Consider the following 26340-nt stretch of genomic DNA (forward strand, 5'->3'; position numbering starts at 1 on the left):
GGGGTGGGGGTGGATATATATATATATATTTATTTATTTTCACCATATTATTATTATTATTATTATTATTATTATTATTAGTATTGTTATTATTATTATTATTATTATTATTACTAGTATTATTATTTTATAATGTTATTTTATTATTGCTAGTTTATTTCCCATTATTACAATACTAATTATTGTAATGATATAAATTATATATTATTATATATATTATATATTTATAACATATTTTATTAATGTTGCTAGAGTATCTCCCATCAGCAATTTATACAACTTTAGGGGTTAACGTTGTGCAATCGTTCTTTTTCAGTTGAAAGTTCAGTAGAACCAAAGCCGATTTATGGAGAGCCTACCCACTTGCTACCGATAGAGGGAGCCCGCGAGTGAGTCCAAAATTAAACGGTGGTGGGGCTAAAAACACAAATAAAAAATAGTAAGTTCAGTTTTTCTATAATAAACTTGATTCTTAAATAAACGGGTTTTAGGCTGTACTGAGAGCTGATGGGTCCTTGAGCTGATGCTGGAGTTACAGTCAGACCACTGAGTTTAAAAGGTTTATCACGGGAGTTTAAAATGTTATTATATTATATGATATTATATGATATTATATGATATTATATGATATTATATTATATGATATTATATTATATTATATGATATTATATTATATGATATTATATTATATTATATTATATTATATTTATTTATTTATATATTTTTAGTTTTTAATGCATTGTTTGCAGTGTTTTAGGGCCACTCTTAAAAATAACAAATCTTGTTTTTTTACAACTTTATGAAAGACGATATATATATATATATACATATATATATATATGTATATATATATATACATATATATATGTATATATATATATATATATATATATATATATATATATATATATATATATATATATATATATATATGTATATATATATATATATATATATATCAGGGGTGTCCAAACTTTTTTTGTTGGGGGCCAGAAGGAGAAATCTTTTTGAAGTCACAGGCCACACAAATAATGAAATATACCACTATAAATAATACTTTTTTCCTGATTATTTCATTTACACACCATTTTACTTGACTAACTATCTTTATCTTTGACAGTGTTGTGTAAACTAAGATTTTTCAAATTGATGTTTAATTTCACGATGTCTCTTAATATAAAACTCCTTAATTACGGCAACTTTTAGACTCTTTGGCACGTTTTTCTGCGCTAGAAATGAGCACCCTCTCTGCTTTTAGATTCTTTTGCTCCGTTTTTCTGCGCTAGAAATGCGCACTCTCTCCGCTTTTAGAGTCTTTTGCCCTGTTTCTCTGCGCTAGAAATGCGCACCCTCTCCGACCCTTTGGCCCGTTTCTGACACCTAGCATTCAAACTTTGAATCTCACATTATAAAAACCTGCTTAATATATCAGCTTTTATTATAGATTTCCTGTTTGGCTTGCCATAATATATATATATATATATATATATATATATATATATATATATATATATATAAAACTATATTGTGTTTTTGTTTGATTGTGTTTTGCAGTATGTTTACAAAAATGCTGAATGTGGATACAGTAATATCTGGATGCAGGCAGTACAATATAAAAATTATCACAATACAAATATAGAATTACGGAATGTGTACATGTCTACTGTTACCAAAAAAAATGCCCCAAATTGGCTGTGGCAGTTTAATCAGTTTTCATAAATAATAATGCAAAATGTAAAACACTGATTTTAAGTTTAAATACACTGTAAATGCTTTTCTTATTTGTGTCACCTACTGTAATTAATCCAGTTCCATTGACTCTTATGTCAGTTTCTATGCTGCTTTTGCCCTTCTTTTGCTTTTGATTATTATTGATAATTAATGATGCAGTCGAGAGAAACAGTTCACTCCAAACAACAGAAGAAATATTTAATTGTAAAAAACAACTGCAGAACTGAGATTAAGGACTACAAACACTGTAATAACATGATGCATGATTTATTTCACCGCTAGGTTTAGTCTTAATGCATGTGATTTAACAATATGAAAAGAACATTTGCACAATCCAAACCAAAGCCCTGCTTTTACTGTAGCAGACAATGCAAATAAAGGGTGCCCAGATATGTGTAGAGGAAAACTATTGTTAGATTTTTAAAAAAATGTAAAAAAATCGCTGAGGACGCTGTCTCTTAATTGTACGTATTTTCATTTCCACTGAGCTAATAGTAGAACTATTCTTGCTATTCTTTAATCACAGGCTGTAGTAGAGCTTAGATCTGACCCAAAAAAATCCGCTTCTCTGTGGGTACAGCAGGGCTCTCAAGTTTGGTGGGCGTGAGATTTTGGAGGTGGGCGTGCGCACAGTTCTTCTTCAGTTCTCCGACGTGTGTTTCAGAACTCATCAACAATGTTGGGAGTTTTGATATTATATTTAATACTTACCTTTAACTATATAAGATATTTAGTAGAAAATTAGGAGATAGGCCTGAAAAGCAGATGTTCAACACAAAATTACATCACATCAAGCCACAAGTCACATCCTGGGAGGAAGAAGACTAGTTTCTGACCTAATGATTTAGGAACCTAATAACCGGTATGTTACTATGCATGTGTGTGTTCATCCATTTTTGCATGTTTGCATGTGTATATATGTTCCTGTTCAACGTTAGGAAATAAGTTCGAAGCAGATGGCCAGCTAATGGTAATCGAACCGAATAAACCTGCTTTTCTGTGAACCTGAACTCAGAAATATTTGTTTTGTTTGATAAAGTACGATTAGAGAATCCATACTGTTGTGGTCAGTGGCAAAACAAAACCCAACAATGACCAACATCTATATGAAGCACAGGTAGGGCTGCCACCTTTTAGAAATGAAAACAAGGGACACCCACCAAATAAACAGATAATTACAAATATTTATGTGTATACATATGAATATTATATATGTGGACATTTAGGACAATAAAGAACAAATGGCTTTGCACATTGGTTCAATATGGGATGCAATATTTAACTGCCAAATAAAGGATGTTCTGTATTTTACAGGACAGGTGGCAACCCTAAGCACAGGCATTTTTACCAATGATAGGTCAATTCAGTGAGTGTGGTTTTACCTTACATAATAAGGAAATAACATTCTTAACTTTAAATTAGAGGTCACAATCAAACATTTTTATTCTATTTCTTTTAGAACAATGCTATCGATCTGTTCATCATGCAATTTTGGCACATGGTAAAGAATGAAAGCCGAATACTTGTACTTTTACTTTTAGTACTTAAGTAGAACATTTTTTTAAAAAACCTACTTGCAATACTTAAGTATGATGCTTAAAGAACACTTCAACTTCTGCTCAATCAATCTGAAGTACCAAACTAGCATCTAAGCTTTAAAAAAGGGGTACAAAAGTCTGCAATTCAAACTTAAAACACATTCTAGACTTTTTTTTATATTTTAAATTGGTCATGGTTGTTATGAAAATGAGCCCGAATTTTTCTAGTTTTAGAAAAACACCTTTCCTTCTCTTGTGCCATATCATCATCTTATCATATCATTATCTCAAATATCAATACGCTGATAACTGTGTTTTTAGCCAATAAATATGAGTTGGTTATATATAAATACTTACATAAATACTTACACCCTAAGTTTTGTAAGTAATTATGGACAGCCGTAGCAGGCCTAGCAAGCTTACTTTTTGTTAGGGTGTTTTTAAATCACATTTTAATATTAAAGTTCGTTAATTTTCATCAGAATTGTATAATATAGTGCTAGGATGTACCTTTATTGATGTCTACAAGGTCTTTCTTTGTGAAAATGATTATCATGGTTATGGCTTTTACAGGGAATCTAAAAATTCTGAGATCTTAATTTCTAAATAATGAAAATAATTTCTGATTAAAGGTAAATTACTAAGATAATTGTGGGAAGCTTTTGTTGTTGTTACTATTGTTTATATATTAACTGATGCCTTGTTCATTAATAAATCTGAATATCGTCTGATGATGTATTGAGAGGTCTGACTCTGAATAGTGGGATTCATTTTTAATTAATAGTGAGAATAATTAATTAATTACGTTATATGCAATGGGCATGAATATTTGTTTTTCCTTTTTTTCCATTTTTCCCCAACCCAATAATTGTGTGTATTTTGTGTAAAATGCTTAGAGGAAATGATTTCCTCAGAATTTCTATAAAACTAATAAACACCAGTCAGTGAGCTCAGCTGAATTTTATTTTATCAACTTAACAACATTCAGTATGTTAAACTTTTAGCATACTGAGGTTCAATAGGCAATGCGCCTGATGGAACCAATCCTTGGGCTCATAGCACCCCAGTCGCTGTATCTCCTGTACTCGCCAGGTCTCAGCAGGTACTGTCTGCCTCTGTAATTGGGATGCTCATAGAAAAGCCAGTATCCATCGAGCACATTGCAGGACTGGATGTCGTTGTAGTGGAAGCGGTCATAGAGGGATGGACAGTCTTCAGTAAACTCCATCATTTGACCACCAAAGTCAGAATGCTCATAGATCCTCATTCTGTGAGATCCCTGATGCTAGGAATGGACAAACATATCCAGATTGACATTACAGCACTTAGTCCTGCTTATGAAACATCTCTCTGTAATACTGCACACAGAGCGAGACTTACTTGGGGTATCATACGGCAGGATCTGACACAGTCATTGAAACCCATCCACCTCTGGTAATCAGGGTACTCCCCCCTGCGGAGGAAGTACTGATATCCCGTAAAGTTTGGCCGCTCATACACCATCCAGCACCCGCTCTCTACCTGAATGGAGTTGCAGCGACTGAAATGGGAGTGCAGGTCAGCACAGTCGGTGCTGCACTCATAGGAACGGCCCTGAAAGTTCCTGTCCTCATAGAAGATAATCTGTAACACATGAGCGTTTCTGTGAAGTTCCTTCAGCCGTAAAAAACCTCTGACCCATTATCAGGTCTTCTCTTATAGATGTGCTTCAAAAGTGTGCATGGAAACAATAAGACAAAAGATCAGACAACAGGCTTACCTTCCCCATTGTACTGGATCAATGCTGTCTAACTACAATACTGTCAGAGAAACACTGCTACCCTTTTATATCCTTTAGGAAAACACACATTGTCATTGACATCAATTGACTTTTGATGTCAGCTTTTTTCAGCAGAATGGTCTGCTGCCAAACAACAAAAGGTGTTTGCCCTGCTCGTCAGTTGAGCAATTTGTCTTTGTCATTTCCACAAAGACAAAAATGGTGGTCGCTAACCCCTCGTGTGAATATGTGTTCAAACAGACCACACACCTTGCTAATAAAAGAAAAAAAAGACATAAAGGTAAAAACACAAACGTTCTATAAAGTGGAAACAACGCTTATGTTAATTATTCCTGCTTTGCAAAGAAAACTATTTAATTAAAAGAGTCACCTTAAGAGACACATTTTTCTCACATGTTGTTTTATTCACAGTACATTAGACTGAGAAAGTGCTAAATTTCAGCTATGAATATTTCTTTTTTTGTTATATATTTTTTAAAGCAGTGCCTAGTCTCCTGATTTAGTGTATCCCATTTTCTCCCCAATTTGCAAGGCCAATTACCCAACCCACTTATTAGGACTCCCCCTATCACTAGTGATGCCCCAACACACCAGGAAGATGAAGACTAGCACATGCTTCCTCCGATACATGTGAAGTCAGCCACTGCCTCTTTTCAAACTGTTGCTGATTGCTGAGTAGCATCACAGCGTGTTCGGAGGAAAGTGCAGCAACTTGATCCTGATACATTAGCTCACAGACGCCTTGTGCTGGTTGACATCACCCTTTGGAGTGATGTGAGGAGAGAGAGAGCTCCATCTACCCACCCAGAGAGAGCAAGGCCAATTGTGCTGTCTCAGGGCTCCAGTAGCCGATGGCGAGCTGCATGAACAGGATTTTAAGCAAATTAGGATAATATTTAATAAAGCTTAGGAAATGCATCCCATAAATTTGCTATATCAAAAGTGTCCAGAACCCTCAACATTTTATGTGTTTTGTGTAACAGATTTTATATGTGAACTATTGCTGCTGCTTAATAACTTTTTGATTTAATAATTTAATAACTTAATAATAACTTGGTGATTTCTTTTACTAAATAACACTCTTTTAAAGGCTTCAAATCATTTTGAAAAATTATAGCTATACGTTTTTTTTATATTATTTTATTTTGTGGGACAACTGCTCTGGACCTGTTACCTTAAGCTTATATCCATAAGTTTTGGGATTTGGGGGATTTAGGGCCCTCTCTGGTGAGAATGTGTAATTGCACTGAGCCTGCGAAATAATCATTTTAAACTGGGCTGGTGTGATGTGGTCTCCTTTCAGAAGGGTTGAATACGATTCCAGGTTATGTTCAGTCAGAGAGAGAGAGAACATGCTCAGTCAGAAACTTCACTTCTTCCTTTCTTTGATTTTATTATGGATAAATGAACTACTGAGCTCTGAGTTTCCCCTTCTGAAGTCTCCATTGCTCCACCAGCCACTTGTGTTTAGTAAAACTGAGAAGGATCTTCTTTTAGAGGCTGTACATGTTTAGAAACAAAATATTATGGACTGCCACTTTAATGCAACTTAAGATTTCCAAAGATCAAGAGAAGCCTTGGACATCATAGCATTTTGAATAGAGATTTACCTTTTTAATGAAAATCTATGACTAGGATTAATTATTGTCCTGGAAACTGACCCATGATGTGTAAAAATCCTTTAGATCTACTGTGTAATAATATTTGAGAATGCATTGCTATTAATTTGTAATCGCATTTTGAAAACAGTGTAACTTACAAGTAGTAAAACCCATTTAATACACACTTCTTATTTTATAAAACTTTAAGTATAAAAGATAAATTGGGATGTGTCCAATTATATATGGTTACTTTGCATGTGCAAACAATTAAAATGCGCTTAAACCATTAAATCATGTGTTCTATTGTTTGACCAGGTTATTGCTTTTTTTAGTTCATTTTATATTTCTTGGCGAAGAACCAAGTTCATAAAGCAATGATTTCTTGTGAGCTTTTAATGCAAATTGTACAGTGTGTCTCAGATTTGTAAATAAAATTCACATTTTTATATCAACACCTTCATAAAAACACAAAAATATATGACAGTTTTTTCTTGCTATTTAAAATTAGCAGTGGTTTAAGATGAGAGTTTATGATACAGTCGAGCAGTAAAACCAACCAAAACAAACTTAATTTAACATTTAGAAAATATTAATTGAGAAGACAGAAAACAGTAAACTATTTAACATTTTAATGAATAATTGTTCAGTATTTAAAGCTAGCTTTATGGACTTTTACTATTACTATTTTACTGACTATAATGCAGAAAATACAATGAAACCATATACCGGAAACAAGACTAAACAATAATGCAATATGTGTTATAATATGTGGTACCACTTTTTATTTCTATATTGTAAATGAGCCAGTCTCAGCTCACTTATATCTAATGCTGCTTTCCTTTACCTCAGATGTCTGATCACACTCTGGAGTTGACTAGTTCCAGCTAAAGGTTTAGATGTCAGCTATCATTGTTAGCATAGCATTTTCCCAGCCATCTTGGACTCTGAACTCAGCCTTCATATACTGGTCAGATGAAGTTACCAGGTGTAAACATGGTCATAATGATTTGTCAGGTTTCGAATTTGCCAGGGCAGGCTTACACTGAAGTCAGTTTTGGGTTGAAATCATTGAAAATATAGCATAAATATATTATAAATACACATTATTTTATCACTTACTTACTGAAAACTTCCAGCAGGTTTATCCTTTACTGTTTGTCACCAGTTTAAGTCATGTCTGAAAATAAAACACGAATACATTAATTATTTAAACAAATACATTATGTGCAGATCTAGAGCTAAAGTTAATGAATCTGAAATATATTGGCAGGAACATTTTTACAAGAATGAGGTTTATAGAAATACTCTTGTACTGCAAAGATGCATAAAAAGTATCTAGTAGCACAAGAAAATGCAATATATTTTTTGCTTGCCTTGTTGTGTCAGTGGCTGCAGCTCCACTAAGCAGATGTCTGACAGTCCATCGGCCACGGCTGGTCTCAAAGCAAATATCTTAAAAGATCATGTTTTAAAACAGATTATTATGAAATTGTGTTGTTCAGGTTAAATTTTTAAAACTAATTTACAGAAATATAAAGTTCACATACCTCACCCGTGGCCGTCACTGTAATCATTTTTGTCTCAGGATTCCAAAGCCTCAGTTCTGACCTTCTGTCTCTTTTATACTTTTCCTAATGCCCAAAGAATACGTTAGCCTATTGTGTAAACCCCTGACTGAGCAACATAGCATAGAAACCCATCTCAACTCGACTAGGTGGCCTCTAATGGTTGTTGTGCTCTTTTTCCCCCAAGCATTCGGAAACTGTGGCCCATTAGTAGGTCTAAGAGTAACTGTTATGATGTAGATGTAATCTAAGGTAGTCATTTATGTGAACATATTTAAAGTTGCAAGAAAAAGTATGTGATCCCTTTGGGATTACTTGGATTTCTGCATAAATTGGTCATTAAATGTGTTCTGATCTTCATCTAAATTACAACAATAGACAAACACAGTCTGCTTAAACTAATACCACACAAAAAATTATATGTTTGCATGTTTTTATTGAACACAACATGTTAACATTCACAGAGCAGGGTGGAAAAAGTATGTGAACCCCTGGGCTAATGACTTTTCTAAGAGCTAATTGGAGCCAGGATGTGATGAGATTGGATGTGTTGATTAAAGCTGCCCTGCTCTATAAAAAAAACACACACACCAGTTTTGAGTTTGCTGTTCTTAGGAAGCATTGGTTGATGTAAATCATGCCTCGCACAAAAGCTTCTGAGAGCAAGAGATCTCAGAAACCTACGTTCAAGAATTGTTGACTTGCATGAAGCTATAAAGAGTTACAAAGTATCTCTAAAAGCCTTGATGTTCATATGTCACAGTAAGACAGCACTGTTGCTACTCTCCCTAGACGTGGTTGTCCTTTAAAGATGACTGCAAGAACACAGCGCAGAATGATCAATGAGGTGAGGAAGAATCCTAGAGTGTCAGCTTTTTATTGCTGCTTGTTTGAAGTTTGCAAAAGAGCACCTAGATGCTCCACAACACTACTAGCAAAATATTCTGTGGACAGATGGAACCAAAATTGAGTTGTTTGGAAGTAACAAACAACACTATGTGTGGAGAAAAAAAACACAGCACACCATCATCCTCAAAAACCTCATCCCAACTGTGAAACATGGTGGAGTGGGCATCATGGTTTTTGGGACTGCTTTGCTGCCTCAGGGCCTGGACGAATTGCTGTCATCAAGGGACAAAATTAATTCCCAAGTTTACCAAGACATTTTGCAGGAAAACTTAGGACCATCTCTCCGCAGTTATCAAATCCAAAGGTTTACGTACTTTTTCCACCCTGCACTGTGAATGTTAAATTGTTGTGTTTAATAAAACCATGCAAACATAAATTATTTGTGTGGTATTAGTTTAAACAGACTGTGTTTGTCTATTGTTGTGACTTAGATGAAGATCAGAACACATTTAATGAACAATTCATGCAGAAATCCAAGTAATCCCAAAGGGTTCACATATTTCTTCTTGCAACTGTAGTTGAATAGCAAATAATATATTCTATTAATTTAATCAAAACTATAAAATAATGTATGTAACATATAAATATCCAATGTGATGTCCAATTATGAAACTGCTTGTTTGTTTCTTTAATCTGAGCAGCATATACTGGAACTTTTCTCTGTCCCATGCCAAACATGCATTCCATGCTCACTTGATTTAATCTCATCACTTTAGCAGCACAATTAGCACACACAGGTTTAGCAGATCAGTTTGCACCGGCTCTCCAATATCCCTGTTTAATACATCTGCAGTTGAAGGCCAAGTACTGCACTGTTACTCTTTTTCAGAGGAAGAAGTAAGTTGAATCATGGATATCAACATTTATATTGCTTATAAGCCATTGAACCATTTCAGCATACCATTGTCCTCACTAAACCCTCAAAGAATCATACTTTTAAGACTTTTAAGTGAAAATGCTAAGTAATTTATAGTTTTTTAAATGTTAAAAACTGCAATATTACTGCAATATTAATTTTGATTCATAATTCATAAATGAAAGCATAATTAATCTTTATTTCAACCTTAAAACTGTGCTGATTTACAGTAAACATGAATAAACAGCTGGGTTAAATATTATCTGTCACAATTTCTGAAAACTCACAAATACAGCGCTGGGAAAAAAATAAGAGACTACTTAATAATGATGAGTTTCTTTGATTTTACCAAACTGAAAACTATCACAAGCCATTAAACCAAGCTGAACTGCTTGAATTTTTGCACCAGGAGTGGCATAAAGTTATCCAAAAGCAGTGTGTAAGACTGATGGAGGAGAACATGCCAAGATGCATGAAAACGGGTTATTCCACCAAATATTGCTTTCTGAAATCTTTAAACTTTATGAATTTGAACTTGTTTTCTTCGCATCATTTGAGGTCTGAAAGCTCTGCATCTTTTTTTTTTATTTCAGCCATTTCTCACTTTCTGCAAATAAATGTTCTAAATGACAATATTTTTATTTGGAATTTGGGAGAAATGTTGTCCGTAGTTTATAGAATAAAACAACAATGTTCATTTTACTCATTTTATCTATAAATAGCAAAATCAGAGAAACTGATTTAGAAACTGAGTGTATGTTTTGGTAGAAAAAAAACACATCTATATATTTTAAACCTGCAGCACAAACAAATAAAGAGAATACATAGTAAGAATAGTTATTTGTAGTATAATAATGTCCTAATGTACAAATAGATAAGCTTAATCTCTCTCACAGTTTATATGATATAATAAGTAGTAACTTTTCTGTTCCCTTTTATTAACCCCACTACTCGCTACCCCTATTCATTCTAAAGAGACATTAAAGGGTGGTCCTTTACATTTCGTAACAATAATCTTAATCTGCCACCAAATTAACTCTTTTTAAAGTAAAGTTTTAAAATTTTGAGGGACAGGGTAAAAGTTGGCTGAAGTAATTGTATACCTACACAGCACACCTGTGTTAAAAATGTACACACTGTACATAACACCCGTCTAACAAAGGCAGCTAATTATGCTTAACCCACTAACACAGAAAGTGACTGATAAACTCATGTGAGCTCAACACAAAAATTACCTAATGACTGTCCTCATAGCAGCCACATGTTACAAGATAAGTGTATATCTATTTGTAAATTTCACTTTCCAAAAGCTAAATATCAGGGAAATATGATAACACTTTCTTGCTCTTCAGTTTGATACTCTCCCTGGTCAAAAGCCACTGCTGTATTAAGAAGAAGAATTTGTAGAATATGTAGGTATCATGATCAGACAATATGTCTACCCGAAGACAAGATTTTAGATATTGCTGGCTATGTGTTCATCATTTTGATTCTAAAATCTAAAACAAATTTCCTGCCTGATATTACATGCCTAAATCTTAAGAATTTAAATTCAAGCATTACATAAAAAGGTGTACTTTTTAATATAAAAACTTAATTGATATTAGAATAGAAAATATTTGAAAATATTGAAGTAAATCTGCAACAGTCAAAATATGACACTTCTAAAGAACAAAGTGAAGTCAAAATGAATAGAACTTAATGGCTTAAAACATTTGCAAGAAACTCACATTGTATACATTTTACTGTAGCTAATATAACCAAATAGAATCTAAAAAGTTGATTCACTATTATTATCAATGCAATTGATATGTTTATTGTGTGGCTATATTAACTACAAAATATGTAAAAATATGGATTCATGAAAGCTCCACTATATTTCTACTATACTTATATTTCAATAAAGGTCTCACATTTCTTATTGTGGGATTGGGTATGTCTAATAAACTGTGGTATGGTGTTGGTTCTTACATCATTTGATCCTAACAACCAATAAGCTCATATAACCAGAAATATATCTAAAATATATAGCCAAATATACAAATAAATATCTAATAAGATGTACCTTAACCTTTGATACTGCAATAAATACACAACTCCAAATGCTAACATGCAGATTTATTTTATTTCTTTAATGGTAATATAGTTGTATCTAGCATGGCTCCATGATGCGCCTGCAGGAGCCGATTCTAATATTCATTGGGCCTACTCCCATGTCTCTGAGGCTGCGGTACTCTCCAGGCCTGAGGTAAATCATCCTGCCCCTGAAACCGGGTTGCTCGTACAAGAGCCAATGGCCCTCCATTACATTGCAGGACTGGCAATCAGACATGCGGAAGCGTTCCTGGATGGAGTCACAGTCATCCATCAGTTCATGCATCTGTCCGGAGAAGTTCTCCCTCTCGAAGATCCGTATGCGGAATGTACCTCTATGCTGAAAAATAAGATATAAAAAACTATTTAAAAAAAATAAACGATCCCTGCATAATTCACTTTATGTGCACACACCAAACAAACAAGTACATATTGTGCAGATTATAAAACGTACAGATTATTTGTATGGGAATTGTGGAATTACCATTGGAATCATCCTGCAGGACTTGATGCAGTCACTCTTGCTAATGCCCATCAGTACTTGGCTATCAGGGTACTCTCCTCTCCTCACCAGCATTTGGTGACCCATATAGTTGGAGCGCTCATAGAGCATGAAACACCCGTTTTCCACCCTGCAGGAGTTGCAGCGGCTCAGGTATGAGGTCAGCTCAGGGCAGTCACTGCTGGTCTCATAGGAACGACCCTGAAAGTTACGATCCTCGTAGAAGATGATCTAAAAGATACAACAATCATGTGTTCAGTCAGATTCACAGATCACATTAAATTTAACATTAAATGTTTAGTATTGAAGGATTTAACTTCGAATTTAGACCTCTTAAATCCTAAATATGTATATGTAAATATATACATTTGAAATCTATGTTTATAATATAGTAATTATATACTATATATATAATATAATATACATAAAGTTCCTACCCTTCCCATGATGATTGTTTTTTCCAGTACGAAGAGTGTCAGTGCTTTACGGGCATATGAGTGCGACACTTTTATATCCAGTTTGATTGCTAAAAAACTCTGCAGCCATTGTGTGAAGGCCTTACTCAGCAATCCTTTGCTGTTTGTTAAACCAGTCTGCAAGAGGATACGTTTTAGAATTGTTTGTACCTGGGGCTGAGCCAATTGTTGCTTTTTCTCGACTGTAGGAGAGAGCAGGGCTGGCTCTTATGTACACAGGCAGCACCTCTGTTTGGATAGTGAGAGCACTATTCATTATATTCTTGATAAATGGAATTGGATGCACAGCTATACGTTTGTTTGTTAATGATTATGTTTATGTGTGGTTCAGATTTGGCCAATAAGACATAAAAGATCAATACAATGCAATGACGTATTAGTAAAATTAGTTTACTTGCTAAGTTTCAATAATATTGTCCATTTGTCAAATTGGTTTATATATAAATGTTATTTAGGTAATCATAACGTATTTAAGTACCATATTTTTCACACTATAAGGCGCACTTAACATCCTTTAATTTTCCCAAAAATCGCATTTTAATCCAGTACTTCCTTTAACCCAGTGAATTTTATGTAGGAATTTTCCCAGGCAGGTTGTAAGGAGCAGTAAAGCCACTCTGATGAAGTACAGAGTTATACAGGAATTTTAGTTTAGTTCTTCAGCACCGGATCTGGAGTAGCATTAGCATTAGCCACTTACCGCGATTTCCCCAATCAGATGCCTGTAACCTGCTGCTAATGCCGGCTAACACTGCTGAAGTAGCATGAGAATTAGCCACTAACTGTGCTAGTTTTTTCGCTGTTCAGAGGTGAGTATATCGGACTGTAGCCCGCGTGTTTACCGTGTTAAAACAAGCTAAATGGGATGAACCGCTAGGTAATATCGCTCTGGCTTACCAGAACACTCAGAGTTCCTCAGTGTAGCGCTGTCAGACGGCACTAGCCACTAACCGCTAGCTGTTAAGCACTAATGCTAATGCTTTAACTTAATGCTGAAGAAATTCAGGAATCTAAGCTTACTTTAAATAAACAGAAGCGCTTTACTCACCCAAATGAACAGTTTTCAGGAGACAAATTTGTGTAGATTAACATCCAGTTTTGTAAACTTAGCTTAGCTTTAGTAAGTTTGCCTTAAAGTGTCTCTTAAAGTGTCTCTGCGCCTTATAATCCGGTGTGCCTTATGTATAAAAAAAAACAGGTAAAAAAAACCTTCATTGATAGTGCGCCTTATAGTGTAAAAAATACAGAAGATAACATATTTAAAGACTTATTTTAAAATCAAATTTAGTCCCTCATCTACAAAGGATATCTCAAAAATCAGTATTATTTATTATTTCAATTTACACATAGGCAGTGCTCTATATTTTTTCTTTAAACCTCTATACACTGCCAGTGACTGAGAGGTTGCCATCCAAAAGAGCAACCACTGCTCCGAAGTGACACCTTTAAGCAAAAGAAAAGCCTTCCGGTGGAATGTTTTTAGTCAGTTTAGACAAAGATTGAGTTGTATGGATACAATGAAATGAGGTGTGTTTAGTGGAGCACAACTAAAGCTTTTACACCTAGGAACAATTGTGTCAAACCCTCATTCCACTGAAACCTTACGGTAATTGTACATTAATTTCAACATTTACAAAAAGCAGTTATCTAAAGGCTTTGGAGTTTACCACAGCTGGTATGAATAATCATTTGCTGTTTTTTGGGGGGAATCCAAAGAAAATAAGTTACATTTTTCATGTCCCATGTTAGCATTGTCCCAGGTTAGCATTGTTAGCATTGTCCCAGGTTAGCATTGTTAGCATTGTCCCAGGTTAGCATTGTTAGTGATACAAGCTGATACCAAAACATTATGTAGTATTATGTTGTGCATTCAGACACCACAAACATTGTTCACAGATAGGAGTTAGATAGTATTCAAGGTACAACTGATTTTATGACACAAGTAGATAGAAGTGTTAATACTGCTGCTTTTGCTTTTATTATTGATGTGGGGTGCAGACATCTTGGCTTTTAAACTCAATGCTCGAAGTTAGAAAGGCTTTCTTGACTTTTCGAGTAAGAAATCTGATTTGTTGGGGGTTCCAATTGAAATTTCGTACTTGAAATCCAGAAATTCCAACAAGTTCAAATGGGCTGCAGTCCTTGGTTTCTGATGTGATTGATAAATAATTAAATTTATTGGCAACTTCTGAACACAAACACACAGCAAAATGCCAGTAATAAATAAAGACTGTAAGTTGATGTTTATTTATTAGTGTTTCCCCTAAACATATCATTTATATTTTAAAATCTATTAAATCAGATCAACGATAATAACCAAGTTTATATAGAAACATATATTGAGCCCCCCAATTTATTGCTTGAAATATCTTGACCATGAATGTGAATATGTCTAGTACTTCAGAAGCAAGAGTATATATGATATATAGGTTTTGGAAACAATATTTCAGGATTTTTTTATTCAAGGCTGGATGCTGGATGGTGGCTTTTCTAGAGCAGTGCTGAAGATCTCAGGTCTGAACACATCAAGTGTTTTTAAGTGTGTGTGTATTCATGTCCCAATATTTGTATTTGTTCATTTTACTTAAAAAAAATATATAAAGAAAAGTAGTGTTTCACAATATTTATTTATTTTTTTATGATCCTCATTTCTGGAGTATTCTAACACATTTCAGTGATTCTTCTGGCGGAGCTAAATCTAAAGTTGCTCATTCCCAGGTTCCTGAAGCTCCTGTATTCTCCGGGCCTCATGTACATCATCCTGCCTCTGTAGTGGGGCTGCTCGTACATGAGCCAGTGGCCATCCATGACCTGGCAGGACTGGCAGTCAGACATGCGGAGGCGGTCTCTGAATGAATCGCAGTCATCCATCAGCTCGTGCATCTGTCCTCCATAACTCTCTCTCTCGTAGACCCTCATTGTAAAAGATCCTCTGTGCTGCAAGACGCAAAAGCAGTTTGCAGATGAATACACAAAGATATGCATAAAAGTAATATTACACTTAAAATTAATCAGACAAGAATAAAATCATCACAAAATTATAATTAAAACAAAATACAATGCATGTTTCACTTTCCGGGTCTTGATAAATGAGTTGAGTGTTTGCACAAATTTACACTGAACTTTTTTTTTTTAATGCAAAAATGCACTTTTGCTAATTTGGAACATGCATTCAGTTAAAATTTACTTGGTGGCCATCTTTGCAATGCGACCAGATACGTATTTACAGTCATGCAAGACCAGCCTTCCATTTGTTTAAATAGGGAGAGACCAAAAAACTGGAAAACAAACATCAGATTACCATTTTAGAAATGTGTTAAATTACTGATAAAATCTGTTAAAAACATGATGAATAGTTTATGGTGTTCATATCCATAATGCACAAACAACTTGATTTTTCAGCTTGTTATGGCTGCTGCGCCTGCGCACATTTCCATAGCACGCTGACTTTCCTTTGATCCCTCTACAACCAACAAGCTGATTGCCTGTTTTTGCTGAAGGGACAGGTGGGACTTTGGCCTGAAACAGGCACAGTGATTAGCATTACGAGAACTCATTCACTGGTCAATGGCCTCCTCATTAATAAGGTCTCTGATTCAGTATGTCAAGTTTCAGAGAAAGACTAAATAGACGGGACAGAATTCTGGGCTTGAGTGTTTGAGTGCTTGCTGTGGAAAGAAAATCCCTATAAAAATTGACACCAGAAAGGAGAAATAAAAGTGTTAACGGAAGGAGATGCGGAGGTGAAGGGATTTAAATACATGTCATGTCAATGTGAATGAGTTAGTGATTGTATTGTATATTAAATAGGATGTTATATTGGAAAGTGGGTTTTTAGGCATGCTCTTCCTACCAATTCAATTCAATTTAATTTTATTCATATAGCTTTTTTTTTTTACAAAAATGGGTTGTCACAAAGCAGCTTTACAGCGAAAACAGGTCCATGCCTCTTATGAGCAGCACCACAGAGATGCCAATAATTGTGGTGACAACAGTGGCAAGGAAAAACTCCCTTACATTAAGAAGGAACCAAAACTCAGAAAAACGCATCCCCCTCGGATAATAGAGAGATATGGCTAATGTAAAAACAGGTACTGCGTTATGGATATGAAAAGGTGATGGGCACATAATGGATAATAAAGAGCTATAGGTTATGAGTGTGAGTAGGTGAGATGGGTTGTAGTGAGTGCAGGGTTGTAGTGCAGGAATCCAACACAGCGCAGTCAGTGGAGAGCCAGGCCGGGCAACATCACAAACAGGGCATCTCGATACATGTGAAAGAGATACATAGAGAAAATGTAGTTATTTCACAACTCCACTTACCTGTGGAATCAGGCGACACGAGCGTATGGAGTCACTCATGCCCATGGACATGTAGTCAGAATACTCTCCCCTCCTGAGAAAGAACTGGTTTCCCATATAGTTGGGCCGGTCATAGACCATGAAACAGCCACTCTCGACCCTACACGAGCTGCAGCGGCTGAGGTAGACGGACATGTCGGAGCAGTCACTGCTGCACTCATAAGAGCGGCCCTGGAAGTTCCTGTCCTCGTAGAAGATAACCTACAAAAATGCCAAAATAATTTAGAATTAAATAAATCTGAAATGCACAAATGCTACAAATATGCCTTATAGACTTACATCTCTTTTTTTAACAAGCTTAAAAAAGGGGGGAAATGCAGCAAAAGTATTGGGAAACCTAAACATTAGTTACAGCAGCTTTCATAACTTTCCATTCTAAATCCAAAGGCAATAATAAATAGTTGGTCCCTACTTTACAGCTACAACAACAGGTTATGAACTCTGCAGAAGAGCATTAGCAACTTTTTTCCAATATGCTCTTCAATGCTCTGTAACTGTAGGTGGTCTGGCACAGTTGCTGTAGTTCCTTAATGCTTCTATTTTCTATTCTATTTGACACATACTTTCGCTAATGTTTGTAAAAATAGATTTTAGTACTAGAAGAACTTAATTTTATACAAATGTGGCAATGTGATGGATGAAATAAATTGATTGATTAAGGGGTGTGTCCCAATACTTGAATGGAAAGTATTTTTTTAGGGTAAACAGACCAATTTTTTTTTAGGTGCTACAAATTTGTGTTAAAAATGAATGCTGTACAGTTTGTTGGTGTAACTTGTGCATGGCATCCATTCTGTCCAGTACTTACTTTCCCCATGTCTGATGGTCTTTGTGGGAATCCAGCCAACGCCTCTCGGAGTGAATGGTTTACAGCTTTTATACCTATAGGATGCCTATGGGGTTTTGTCATTTAAATAACATGGAACCTGATGAACAAGCACATCTGAGATTTCTGTTAATTTCACAGGCCCCAGCAGGATTCCAGCCCTCAGATGGGAGTGTTAAGGTTACTGTAATGCCAGTAAAATAATACTGTACATGATAGCACTCACTAATTTCAACTCTGATTTATTATATTTTATATATTAGCATGAGTGGCATGACATTTCCCAAAAGCAGTGTGTAAGACTGGTGGAGGAAAACATTACAAGATGCAAGAAAACTGTTTTTTGGTTATTCCACCAAATATTCATTTCTGAACTCTTAAAGCTTGTGGAATACGAACTTTACATTATTTGAGGTCTGAAAGCACTGCATCTTTTTTGTTATTTCAGCCATTTCTCATTTTCTGCAAATAAATGTTCTAAATGACAATAGTTTTATTTGGAATTTGGGTGAAATGATGTCCATAGTTCTGTCACTGGTCTCTTCCAGAGCTCTTTTTTCCAGCGCTGAATAGTACTGCTCAAAAATACACTTATTAATAATAGTATATCAGAGTATACTAAATTAAACTTCTGGTATATTGATCTGGGGACCGTTTTGCTATCATTGCAAAGTGAATGTAGAGACATCTGTGAGACTGAACGTTTTCCATTTTGATACTTGTGCAGCACTTGTTAAGTATAATCCAGCATTTATAAATGCACTGAGCTTTATGAATTATATTATTCATTATCGCATGTTACTTTTGTAGTTTTAATGAAATTAGCAACAGTTGCACTAGAGTAGTTACAATGAGACAAAAATCAAAAGACATTTGCAAGATTGCAAGATTTGCAAATTTACACCCAGTTACAGCTTGTCTAGTCCCTGTAGATAGGTTTTGCCAGTAAAACAGGAATCTCTATATCAGATAAGCATGAATCTTTTGGCACCAAGCCTAATGCCAGTTTTGGGCAAAGCTTTGGGAAAATGTTGGATAATGATGCAAATGCAGCAGCAATGGTGGCTGGAGAACTAGAACAGAAGAGAACAGAATGGGGGAGGCAAAGGATGGTGAGTCATAGTCAAACCACAGAGCAGCTCTAAAGACCTACATCATCTTCTTAGTGCAGATAGAGTCACTGTGCATCGTTCAACTATTTAGCACACTTTACACAAGGAGAGGCTGTATGGGAGAACAATGAAGAAGAAGTCTTTTCTGAGCACACGCCACAAACAGAGTCGCTTGAGGTATGCTAAAGCACATTTGGACAAGCCAGCTTCATTTTGGAATAAAGTTCTGTAGACTGTGAACTAAAATTGAGTATTCCAAGTCAAACATTTACATGCTGTGGGGCTGTGTGGTCAGTGCAGGTACTGGGAATCTTGTTAAAGTTGAGGGTCGCATGGATTCCAGTCAATATCAGCAGATTCTTGAGAACAATGTTCAAGAATCAGTGAGAAAGATAAAGTTGCGCCTGGGCTGGATACTTTAACAAGACAACGACCCTAAACACTAAACACTGCCCTAAATCTACTAAAGCATTCATGCAGAGGAACAAGTACAACATTCTGGAATGATCATCTCTGAATATTATTGAAATTCTGCGGTGTGATTTAAAGTGGGCTGTTAACGCTAAGAAACCATCAAATCTGACTAAACCGGAGATGATTTGTAAAGAAGAATGATCCAAAGTACCTTCAACCAAAAGACAGATTATCACTGGAAGCTATAGGAAGCATTTAGAGCAGGGGTCGGCAATTAGTTTTGGCTGCGGGCCTGATATTTTCCAAGCTATTACGTAGCAGGACATAAATTTTTTTTTTTTTGAAAATGAAGCAGGTAAACCCAGGAAGAAAAAGGAAGGAAAAAAAAAACATTGCTCCTCACGTAGGATTGAACCCAAGTTGTCAGAGTCGCGGTTCATAATACTACCGCTGTACCAGCTAGTGAATTGAGATACAGCTGGGGAAAAATGCCTTATAAAGAGATAGGGAGCCCAAGAATGGGTGGAAACTATAGTCATGCCGAGTGCAACAGAGAGACAGGAGATGCACGTAAACTAAAGTTAACCAGAGAAGCATTTTATTTATTTATTTTATTATCGTTCATTGTAGTTCAAACAACCTCACGGGCCAGATGTTTCATGCTTGCAAGCCACGTTTGGCCTGCGGGCCGCCTACTGCCAACCTATGATTTAGAGAATCTACTTAATATTGATGTAATTCTTCTGTTGGGATTCCCAAATATATGAACCTGTCCAATTGTGTGTCTTTCTGTAAATCCTATAAACCTCATTTCACTTCTCAAATATCATGGTTTTCATCTGCTATATTTAGTAATATAATATATTTAACTGAAATTGCTGATCCGAACAACCAATGATTTATAAAGGAAATCATCAAAATAATCAGGGCAACCCAGTTTCTTTTACACCACTGTATATACCTTAGAGTACTGGTGTACTGGTTTTCTCAATGCTTCTTTGAGTTCAGTGCAGGCTGGGTTTTGTGTATTTGGCAAAATAGCACCAACAGTAAATGGGAGCTCTTTGTGAATAGTCATATATTTAAGAAATATCTTTTTGAATGACTTTGATGCACTTCATATATTTTTGGGGATTTTATTGCATATGTGCAGAAACAGACCCCATACACTATAATGCAGATTAGGCAGCAGTTCGACAAAAATGCTGAATGTTAAAGATTAGCCAGCTAATCACTTTTGAGATGGTTAGTTTTTATGATATTGGAGATTCAGTTTGTTTGTGGATTTTTAAATGAGAGCCAGCTGTGGTCATTCACAAGCCAAAAGAAAAATGCACCAGATTGTTCTGAAAAATATATATAATGTTTTTTTTATTTATAGATCAGTAGTAAATTATGTTAAACTGATATTTCATTTCAAATTGTATTCTATATTCTCTTTTCAATGTGAGAATGATGAATCTCTGTTAAACACCAAAAAAGCTTACTATGGGGGAAAGAGTTTTGTGACAGGCCTTGATCTGGCAAGTATCACGCATCTGTTTAGCATCGGTTTGTGTCTCTCTCTCGATGTCCTATTGTTTGGGGATCAGTGATTCAGTGCTTTAGAACAATGCATTGAGCTTAGATAAATAATTTTGAATTGCTGATTGAATTATCTGTCTCATTTTGTAACACCATGTGCCTGGATCCTTTGTTCTGGACTCATATAAAGAGTAATAGCAAGGCTGGACCTGAAGCGTGTCACAGTGCATGATATCTGATGTCCTGAAAATGACAACGGACAAGGTAGGCGCATCTTTTTTTATTTGATAAACATGTAAAATTGTATTTTAAACTATACATTTAACTATTTGTTTTTGTATTTTCTTGGACAGATTGTGTTTTTTGAGGACAGGAACTTCCAGGGAAGGTCCTATGAATGCAAGGGAGACTCTAATGACCTGCATTCTTTTCTTAACCGTTGCAATTCTGTAAGGGTTGATGGAGGATGGTGGGTCCTTTACGAGCGGCCAAACTTTATGGGTTATCAGTATGTCCTAGCACCTGGAGAGTACCCAGACTACCAGCGCTGGATGGGCTTCAATGACTGTGTCAGATCTTGCCGTCTAATCAGAAATGTGAGTCCAGTTTGACTTAACTTTGAGTGGAGTTATGTATATAACTTAATATTGGGAGTTTGATCCACGCCCTTAGTCCTCCCTCTGTCCTCCCTATATCAACTGTCACTTCCTCTCTACCTGCTTGTCGAACAACCTTGCACCCACCTTCTCCCTATCTTCCTCCTTCATTTATTTTCTCCCTTTCTCTTCCTGTTTCTCTTTGTGTGGGGGGCTTCAGCTTCACGCTTTTCCAACAAAGCTGCCCCGAACTCCTGCCCAATCTCTTTTCCTCCTCTTTTAGTCAGGGGTGTGGGGAAATACTAGCAAATTTACATTAGATGAAAGAAATCCAGCATTTATAACACATTGACCTGCTAAACATCTATATATTTTTATATCTTATATCTTCTTTAAAATGAAAATTGTTCACTCTTTCTTCCCCAGATCAATGGGCCCTACAAACTGAAACTGTTCCAGAGACCCAACTTCGAAGGTCAGTCATGGGAGGTGACAGAAAATGCCCCCTCTGTTCAAGAACGCCTCCACAGCAAGGAGTTCCACTCCTGCAAGGTGCCTGAGGGTACCTGGGTATTCTTTGAGCATCCAAACTACCGTGGGCGACAGTACCTGCTGGAGAAAGGAGAGTACAGGCGCTACACTGATTGGGGAGCCCTGCATCCAGCCGTGGGTTCTATCCGTCGGGTTAAGTGGGAGTACTGAACCCATATGAGGAGCTCTGTTCTGACCAAACAAGGGCAGAAAATAAAATGTGCAAACTAAGCAGTTTTAAGAAGCCTTTCTTTGCACCAGTTCAACATACAATAAATGTAAAAAGTCATGAAGTGTTGCAATTGCTGTAAGATAATAAATATTTGCTATTCAGATTATTAGAGCAAATTATTTGATTAAACATTCATTTCTACAAATTCATATTTTGATCTAGTCCTAATGTATATATACAGTGTATTACAAAAGTGAGTACACTTCTTACTTTTGTGCAGATATGTAAAGTACTCTGTGTGCAGCTTATATAACAGTGTAAATTTATTCTTCCTTCAAAATAACTGTCTAAACCACAAAAAAACAAAAGTGAATACACCCCTTAGTGTCAATATTTTGTGTGGCCACCATTATTTTCCAGAACTGCCAGACCAATTTGATGTAGTATGCAGCATATGGTCGGAGCACTGACAGACTGACCCCCCACCTCTTCAATCTCTGCAGCAATGCTGACAGCACTCCTGTGCCTTTTTTTCAAAGACAGCATTTTGATGTGATGCTGAGCATGTGCACTCAGCTTCTTTGGACAACCAACGTGGGGTCCGTTCTGAGTGGACCCTGCTCTTTTAAAATGATGATCTTGGCCACTGTACTGCAGCTCAGTTTCAGGGTGTTGGAAATCTTCTTGTTGCCTTGGCCATCTTCATGTAGCACAACAATTCATCTTTTAAGATCCTCAGAGAGTTATTTGCCATGAGGTGCCATGTTGGAACTTTCAGTGACCAGTATGATATTAAAGTATATCTTCTCATGGGACAACAATAAAAAATTACACTTTGACACAATGAAAAGTAGTCTGTGTCAACTTATATAACAGTGTAAATGTATTCTTCATTCAAAATAACTGTCTAAACCACAAACAACAAAAGTGAATACACCCCTTATTGTCAATATTTTGTGTGGCCACCATTATTTTCCAGAACTGCCTTAACTCTACTGGGCATGGAGTTTGCCAGAGCTTCACAGGTTGCCACTGGAATGCTTTTCCTCTCCTCCATAACAACACCACGGAGCTGGAGGATATTTAAGGCTTTGCCCTCCTCCACCTTCAGCAGCTTTGAGGATGCCCCAAAGATGTTCTGTTGGGTTTAGGTCTGGAGACATACTTGGCCAGTCCATCAGCTTTACCCTCAGCCTCTTCAATAAAGCAGTACTCGTCTTAGAGGTGTGTTTGGAGTCATTATCATGTTGGAACACTGCTCTGAGACCCAGTTTCCGAAGGGAGGAGGATCATGATCTGCTTCTGTCTCTCAATGAAATGTAACTTCCCAACACCTGCTGCACTCATGCAGCCCCAGACCATGGCATTCCCACCACCATGCTTTACTGTAGACATGAGACACTTATCTTTTGTCTCATCAGACCATAGGATATGGTTCCAGTAATCCATGTTCTTGTTTGCAGGCTTACTTGTGAACAGACTTTAGAAGAGGTTTCCTTCTGGGGTGACAGCCATGCAGACCAATTTGATGTAGTGTGCAGCGTATGGGCTGAGCACTGACATGCTAACCCCCCACCTCTTCAGTCTCTGCAGCAATGCTGACAGCACTCCTGCACGCCTTTCTTTCAAAGACAGCATTTTGATGTGACGCTGGACCCTGCTCTTTTAAAACGCTGGATGATCTTGGACACTGTGCTGCAGCTCAGTTTTAGGGTGTTGGCAATCTTCTTGTAGCCTTGGCCATCTTCATGTAGCGCAACAATTTGTATTTTAAGATCCTCAGAGAGTTCTTTGCCATGAGGTGCTATGTTGGAACTTTCAGTGACCAGTATGATAGAGTGTGAGAACTTTACTACAAAATTGAACACACCTGCTCCCTATGCACACCTGAGACCTACATGATGTCACATGACATATCTGTTTATTGAGTTATTTTAGGGGGAAAAAAAATTATACTGTTATATAAGCTGCACACAGGTGTGTACTCACTTTTGTGATACACTGTATATATATATATATATATATATATATATATATATATATATATATATATATATATATATATATATATATACTAGTTGTCTATATATACATCCAGCCCAAGCAAGATTAAACTATTTTCACTTAATTGTGCCATTAACTGATTAGGCATAATTTAATTAAACAAATATAAATCACTAATGGTCTATATGAAAGAGTGCATAATTTATCACCTGTAAATGGCAAATAATCTGACTGAGACATCAATAAGACAGAATATGAGACAGACCATTTACTACAGAAACTATTAGAGGTTAAGTCAAACATTCAAGGGGGGGAGAGGTCATTATTTATTTATTTTTAAATATACTATTTACAGTTTTATAGTTTTCTGATATAAAACAACATATCTACATATCTACATATAGATAGCTTGTCCATGAAGTACAGTACATGAGTTCACATGGCCAGTGTTTCATGATACCGATACTGGGAATCCATGATTGCCCTTCAAACAGAGCTGGAAAGTGGTTGATTTAAAAACGTCACTGTGTGAAGTTACTGAACACTGAATGCAGGATATATTTATTTTAGTCTGCATTAATCAGAGGTTCACTGATGAAGAACACTAAATCACTATTTAAAATACTCTGCCCAGATGAATCTTGTTGCAAATTGTTTGTAAAGTGAAGTAAGTTGTATTAAGAGAGTCTGTTTGAGGCTGAAATGATCTTATTTTCTCTTTTTTTATCAGGACCACCTTCTCTTCTCATTAATTTTGTCTTCAAAACTGTTCGATACCTCCACCTAGTGGTTAATAGTATGTATGACCAGGATAATATGACGAATGAAAAAGTATAAAGACAAAATACAGAAATAAAATAGAATAGAAGAGTATCTTTTTTGTATTGTCGAATGCTAATGTTAACTAAAACAATCTGATCTTTTCTTCGATTTTGGCCCCTTAAGTTTGTTTTTATTTAGATTTTTTTATTTTTCAGATAAGTTAGCATCTGCATTGATTTAACCTCTCATACTGAATATGCTACAGTTCATTTTAGACAGAAAAGGAGAATGTGATCACACAGGCCAGTATGTCTTTTTATATATGTATATGTATATATATGTATATTTTTTTATTAAACATGGTTTTAAAATACGCAGCCCACCTCAGCTAATGACCATGACAGCTAACAATATGATACTGAACTACTGAGAAAACTACTTTTACTGTAACTTAATTGTCTGATAATATACAGATCTGTAAAATAAAATAAGAGACCACTTAAAAATTATAAGTTTCTTTGATTGTACCAAATCCTAAATTAAAAAGCTTTGGAATATAATTAAGAGGAAGATGGATGATCACAAGCCACCAAACCAAACTGAACTGCTTAAATTTTTGCACCCGGAGTGGCATAAAGTTATCCAAAAGCAGTGTGTAAGACTGGTGGAGGAGAACATGCCAAGATGCATGAAAACTGTGATTAAAAACTGTGATTTATGAACTCTTAAAAATATTATGAATATTAACGTGTCTTCTTTGCATTATTTGACGTCTTTTTTGTTATTTCAGCCATTTCTCATTTTCTGCAAATAAATGCTCTAAATGACAATATTTTTATTTGGAAGTTGGGAGAAATGTTGTCTGTCGTTTATAGAATAAAACAACAATGTTCATTTCACTTAAACATATATCTATAAATAGTAAAATCAGAGAAACTGATTCAGAAACTGAAGTGGTCTCTTAATTTTTTCAGAGCTGTATATT

The 26340-nt window shown here is 35.7% G+C and overlaps 4 protein-coding genes across 4 annotated transcripts; 1 reads left to right on the top strand and 3 right to left on the bottom strand.

Moving 5' to 3' along the window:
* Nucleotides 1–4214: 4214 nt before the first annotated feature.
* LOC103034814 (gamma-crystallin M2) lies at nucleotides 4215–5081 on the bottom strand. Its single transcript, XM_007253525.4, has 3 exons — nucleotides 5029–5081; nucleotides 4650–4892; nucleotides 4215–4554 (listed from the first exon to the last, which is right to left on the bottom strand). Exons 1-3 carry the CDS (start codon nucleotides 5035–5037, stop codon nucleotides 4285–4287), a joined length of 522 nt encoding a protein of 173 aa, XP_007253587.1. The 5' UTR covers nucleotides 5038–5081; the 3' UTR covers nucleotides 4215–4284.
* A 7005-nt stretch (nucleotides 5082–12086) lies between these two features.
* On the bottom strand, nucleotides 12087–13124 carry LOC103045061 (gamma-crystallin M3). Its single transcript, XM_007253466.3, has 3 exons — nucleotides 13014–13124; nucleotides 12559–12807; nucleotides 12087–12414 (listed from the first exon to the last, which is right to left on the bottom strand). Exons 1-3 carry the CDS (start codon nucleotides 13020–13022, stop codon nucleotides 12133–12135), a joined length of 540 nt encoding a protein of 179 aa, XP_007253528.1. The 5' UTR covers nucleotides 13023–13124; the 3' UTR covers nucleotides 12087–12132.
* A 2536-nt stretch (nucleotides 13125–15660) lies between these two features.
* On the bottom strand, nucleotides 15661–18317 carry LOC103045368 (gamma-crystallin M3). The gene is made up of 3 exons (XM_007253467.3): nucleotides 18223–18317; nucleotides 17376–17615; nucleotides 15661–15989 (listed from the first exon to the last, which is right to left on the bottom strand). Exons 1-3 carry the CDS (start codon nucleotides 18229–18231, stop codon nucleotides 15714–15716), a joined length of 525 nt encoding a protein of 174 aa, XP_007253529.1. The 5' UTR covers nucleotides 18232–18317; the 3' UTR covers nucleotides 15661–15713.
* Nucleotides 18318–21464: 3147 nt separating this feature from the next.
* On the top strand, nucleotides 21465–22648 carry crygs4 (crystallin, gamma S4). Its single transcript, XM_007253468.4, has 3 exons — nucleotides 21465–21554; nucleotides 21644–21886; nucleotides 22313–22648. The coding sequence occupies exons 1-3, from the start codon at nucleotides 21519–21521 to the stop codon at nucleotides 22586–22588; spliced, it is 555 nt and encodes a 184-aa protein (XP_007253530.1). The 5' UTR covers nucleotides 21465–21518; the 3' UTR covers nucleotides 22589–22648.
* The last annotated feature ends 3692 nt before the right edge of the window (nucleotides 22649–26340 follow it).

This window comes from Astyanax mexicanus, chromosome 11 (assembly GCF_023375975.1).
Source record: "Astyanax mexicanus isolate ESR-SI-001 chromosome 11, AstMex3_surface, whole genome shotgun sequence".
In the NCBI taxonomy this organism is placed as follows: Eukaryota; Metazoa; Chordata; class Actinopteri; order Characiformes; family Acestrorhamphidae; genus Astyanax; species Astyanax mexicanus.